General features: G+C 48.3%; 1 protein-coding gene across 1 annotated transcript; it reads left to right on the top strand.

The window, feature by feature from the left end:
• Positions 1–491: 491 nt before the first annotated feature.
• Positions 492–1249, top strand: LOC119368063. The gene has a single exon (XM_037633424.1). It carries the CDS (start codon positions 648–650, stop codon positions 897–899), a length of 252 nt encoding a protein of 83 aa, XP_037489321.1. The 5' UTR covers positions 492–647; the 3' UTR covers positions 900–1249.
• Positions 1250–5335: the final 4086 nt, after the last annotated feature.

Below are 5335 nucleotides of genomic sequence, written 5' to 3' on the forward strand. Positions count from 1 at the left end.
ATGGGCCTCTTGGTAGTTAAAAATACAACACGCTATTCTGACCATATTGCACTATCATCATTTGATAAACCGCGAAAATGCTTCTTCTCTTTGATTCAAGTATATAAATACAAATAGGAAAATTTGAAGGATATTTAGGAAAACATAAATTTCATCAACAATACTCGTGAAATGTTTAATGATTTGAACGTATCAGCAGAATTTTTGGATTAACTTGATTAATCATCCTGACCAAGATCGATGGATTACAAAAAATATTTTATTCTCAGATTCTATCCGAGGGGTTTGCGATCTTTTTAAAAATCTCATCCTCGCTAGGGAATTATCTTATCCGAAAGAAAAAGATCTTGGTAGGAATACAGGAAAAAGTAAATCGAGTCCAGCGAGACATGGGAGGTTCTTGGATTCAAGTGCTGGCCATGCCGTCCCCCTTCCTCCCGAGGGCACAGCACTATATATAGCAGGTTGCGCCATTCTCCCGAAACACAAACATAGCTCCTCTCCTCCTGTGCGCGCTCACCGCTGCACAGTATCCACCCATAAGAGCATATAGGCGCAGTGCAACAGGATCATCAGTACGGGTTGCACTAGCTTATTAGGCTAGCGGCTAGCGAGGGAGTAGGCAGGCACTGCGCAGGAGCTGATCCATGGCGAGCACGGTGGAGTCGCCGACGAGCTCGTGCGTGTCGTCGGACACGGAGGAGGAGGCCGCGGCGGTGACGAAGCCGATGGTGGTGGTGGGGTGCCCGCAGTGCCTCATGTACGTGATGCTGTCGGGGGCGGCGGAGGAGCAGCCCAGGTGCCCCCGGTGCAAGAGCCCCGTGCTGCTGCACTTCCTCCACGGCGCTGCCGCCGCCGCCGCCGCCAGCACCAACAGGCAGCAGCCCAGCAAGAGCTAGCCAGCCAACATGCTGCTGCTTGGTCGCTGCATGCTGCTTGCTGATCAGCCGCTAGCTTCTCCTGCCATCGATCTCCACCATGTTCTAACTCGTGTATTCTGCTGCACTATGTAGCTCTTCTTTTTTCCCTTTTCGTCGACGATAGTAATTTCCATGCGAGTAACTCTCAAGAAGACAAGAACGCAAATCTTTTACAGCCTGGTGCAATTGGCTCGGTTTTACTCTCGCTTAGCAGTGGCTGTCCTTCTCCAACAACCTTTAGATGTATGCACGTGTTCTGCACCGTGAAGGTCGATGTCTGTTTTAATCCCCTCCTTAATTTCGGTTTGAATAAGATGAGATTTCATTAAGAAAGTCGTTTGCAATGTACCGTGTAACCGGGGACTCTTCTCGCTCATCTCTTAATTGGGTTGCATGACTACTCCCTACTTTAAATTAATTTTGTTGAGGAATAAAGATGGGTTCGTGACCAACGGACCATTCAACCTCCAGCTAGCTATGGCAGCGTAGCCCGGATGGTGACCGGAAAGGATCAAAGTAAAGAGGCGGGGGATCGATCGACTGAGTTATTGTGATGGATGGATGGGTGCATGGAGCAATCGGCCGCTCATGGAAAACCTGTGCCCGTTTTAATTGGGGATCATCAAGTATAGTAGATGCATGGAGTAGCAGAAGATACAGAATAAATACGGGCAATAATTAGGAGCAGTTGAGGGGAGGAATCGGGCTTATTTAGCACGCACGCCAGTTCGTCATCAAGCGGTCATTTACATCCACCGTCCTCCTTTGCCTTATTTTTCTTCGCGTCCTTCCCGTGCCATTGGGAAAGGGCCATGCCAAAAGGACACGGTGGGTGAAATTGCCTCCCAGGATGAACACTCTCGGTACTAATACACACAAAAATAGCTAAAAGTGAAAATAAAATCTGAATGTCTGAGTAATTTTCAGGAAAGTAGTTTGTGTTTTGTGTCCTTGATAGAGAAAACAAAATCCTTGCGAGACCCAAGAGAGCGGGTGGTATTGGCTTTCGCGATATGCAGATTTTTAACCAAGCACTCCTTGCGAGACAGGGTTGGCGATTGCTTCAGAAACCCAACAGCCTGTGTGCTAGAGTCCTCAAGTCAAAATACTACCCGAAGGGAGACCTACTGGATACTGTGTTTGCTGCCGATGCTTCCCAAGCATGGAGGGGTATTGAACACGGCCTAGAGCTGCTGAAAAAGGCCTAATCTGGAGGGTTGGCAATGGAAAGAGAATTCAGATTAGTAGAGATCAATGGGTCCCACGGAGAAGTGGCCTGAAAACTACGGGTTTCAAGAGGGGTTCAAGACTGAGGTGGGTAAATCAACTTCTGAATGGAAACAGGAGAGAATGGGACGAGGCACTCATACACCAATTGTTTCACCCTCATGATGCAGAGGAGATATGTAAGATTAAAATTCCTAGAAGCGAAGTGGAGGACTGCGTCGCATGGCATGAAGAGAAGTCTGGTGTGTTTACTGTCCGGAGTGCATACAAGGTGGGTGAAAACCTCAAACAGCAGAACAATGCGCTGGCATCGAGCTCGAGGAATGATGCAGATGATAGAAGTATTTGGGATCTCATATGGAAAACTAAGGTACCAGGAAAGTAAGGATCTTCGCATGGCGAGTGGCGACAAATACGCTCCCAACTAAAGAAAATAAATGGAAAAGAACTCTGGAACTAGACAATACCTGCAGTATTTGTGGGTGTGAGGTTGAGAATGAATTCCATGCGACAGTAAACTATACAAAAGCTAAGGCTCTTCGAAAGGAAATGAGGTCACATTGGGTCTTATCAGAGGAGGAGCATTTTCGGTTTTCTGGAGTAGATTGGCTCCAGAATCTGCTGGCAAAACATGATGCAGAAACAAGGAGAAGGACTCTGCTCCTACTGTGGCGCGCCTGGTGGTTGCGCGATGACTGCATTCATGCTAAAGGGAATGCGAGGATTGACCAATCGACGAGTTTCCTTGTTAGATATGCTGAGGAGACAAGATTGGGAGGAGCAGACTGTATGACACATGAGTTGGATGCCCACCTGAACGACCAAGTGTTGGATCAAACAGAACAGCGACGCATAGAAATTAAGGAGGGGAAGAAAACAAAGGAGCTGGGCTGTACGAGCAACCAAAGGAACACCGCTCCTAATGGGATACATGAAAGCCAAGCAGGACTGGTGACAATGGAATCCAAGCAGTTTGAGCGGAGCAAATGGGAACCGCCTAAAGAAGGGTGGTGGAAACTGAATACAGATGCTTCCTTTCTAATTAAAACGGGTGATACAACGGCTGGCTCCATCGTTAGAACACACCAGGGTGTGGTGGCTTTGGCTTGTGGTCAACGCCTGCAGGCATGTAAGGACCCGGAAGAAGCCGAATTATCAGCTGTTTTGTACGGGCTCTCTACCCTGAGTAAGTACTATAGGGGCCCGGTGTGCGTGGAATCAGACTGTGCAACAATCATCACAACCCTGAACAAAAGGGCGACAAACCACTCGGCGTTTTTTCCCCTAGTTTCAGATATCTGGCACCTCGGGGAGTTGTTCAAGGAGGTGTCGTTCAGGGCTACAAGAAGATCCAGCAATAAGATGGCGCATGAGCTCGCTGCTCTTGCGAGGAAACAAGGAGACTACTTCAAACTGGGAGACGTTCCCCCTGAGCTGAAAAGTATCCTCCGGGAGGACTGTAATTGTTCTAATTCCTTGTTCGTTGTATAAATTGTGGCTGGGTTGATCCTAAAAAAAAACTTTTGGGCAAAAAAAAAGAAAAAAAGAAAATCAAGTGCTAAAATTTCAAATCCTTTAAGCACAAAATTTGTCTTTTAAGCAAAACTAAAAACTATTGCTACTCGCGCCACATGATTTCTCTCAAGTGCTTTGGCACCTCAATTGCCCAAATTTTAGCCTTATTTTTATGTTCGCAAAGATGACCGGCGGTGGTGTGGACTTGTTTATGAGAACTCTTGTGTTTCGTTTTTCCATAAAAGAAAAACTCTTGGGTTTCCCGCAAAAAAAAGAAAAACTCTTGTGTTTTGTTCGCTCCAAAAGGTCCAACTAATAAGCATGAGGGAGGCTACGGCTTTCTTTTCTGAGTGCTTACCTTCGACATATTGTTTTCCATGAATTTTACATACACATAAAGTATATTCTTTTTAGGGGGGGTGCTAGGCGCCGGTGCGCCGGCCGAAATTTCGGCCGGTCGCCCCGCGGACGCACGATCTGAGTAGTTCTCTAGCTGCACGATCTCTCTTTCAACTGCTACATTCAGAAAACAGAAAGGAAGAAATCCATGGCGTCTATCCATCACGTCAACTCCGTGATCCACTGAGGTACCAGCTAGCTTGCCGTCCGTCCTCGCCTGCTTGCCTCACCGATGATCGCCGACGTCGTCGCTGGTGGTCGCCCTCGCTGCACCAACCTCACCGGTTCCTGCAGGAAGCGCCGCCCTCCTTAGCAAAATCGCCACTTCCTTGTAGCACGCCCAGCCGTCTCTGTAGTTGCAGCACTTATTCATCCAGTCGTAGCACCACCATTGCCGGCCGTAGCTCTCAACGTTGCCGTTCGCGCAAAAAAAAATCAGCACGTCGGTTGAAGCTTTTTCTCACGGCGGTAGAAGCTTTTTTCCACGCCGGTTGAAGCATTTTTCAGAAAGTTGAAGTTTTCCCCCATGCCGGTGTAAGCTTTTTTCGTCGCGGGTTGAAGCTTTTTCTAAGCCGGTTGAAGCTTTTTTCCACCATTGAAGCTTTTTCCCATGTCCATCGGCGCCCGTCCCCCACCTGTTTGTAGCATTGCTGCACACCGGTTGTATCATCTGTAGTTCGCCGTTTGAAGCTTTCATATGAAAGTACGGTTGTAGCTTTTTGTTCGCGGTGGTTCGGTTGAAACTTTTACAAACTGCAATTGAAGCTTTCATATCAACGATTGTAGCTCTTCAGTCGCACCGTGGTCCGGTTGAAGCTTTATATACAGTTGGTTGAAGCTTTTCGAATCAGCAGTGGAAGCTTTTCACCAGAACGGTTCCAGCATGCAGTATCGTCTCAGCTATCGTGCACCCATGGCTGGTCGCCTGCCATCGACGAACACCCGCATCACGGGCAAAAACTCTTGCAGCTCCCCCCGTTGCGACTTCTCCGCCCCCCGCCGTCTTCTCCGCCCTGCAGTGGCTCGCCCTAATAGCAAGGGCTCGTCATGCCTGTGCGCAGTGCGCGTGTGGCGGCAGAGATGGAGGAACGGTTGCAACGACTCACGTTCGTGAGGAGGAAGAAAGACAAAAAGAAGGGAAAAAACAATTCAGATGAGAAGCGCTCGTGGCTTGCGTGACCCACGATCGAGATGATCGCAAGGCTGGCGTGCGACCGGCCCAAGTTTCTGCCGGCGCACCGCCTAGAAACGTTTTCCTTCTTTTTATGCGTAAA

Source organism: Triticum dicoccoides, chromosome 2B (genome assembly GCF_002162155.2).
Source record: "Triticum dicoccoides isolate Atlit2015 ecotype Zavitan chromosome 2B, WEW_v2.0, whole genome shotgun sequence".
Taxonomy (NCBI): Eukaryota; Viridiplantae; Streptophyta; class Magnoliopsida; order Poales; family Poaceae; genus Triticum; species Triticum dicoccoides.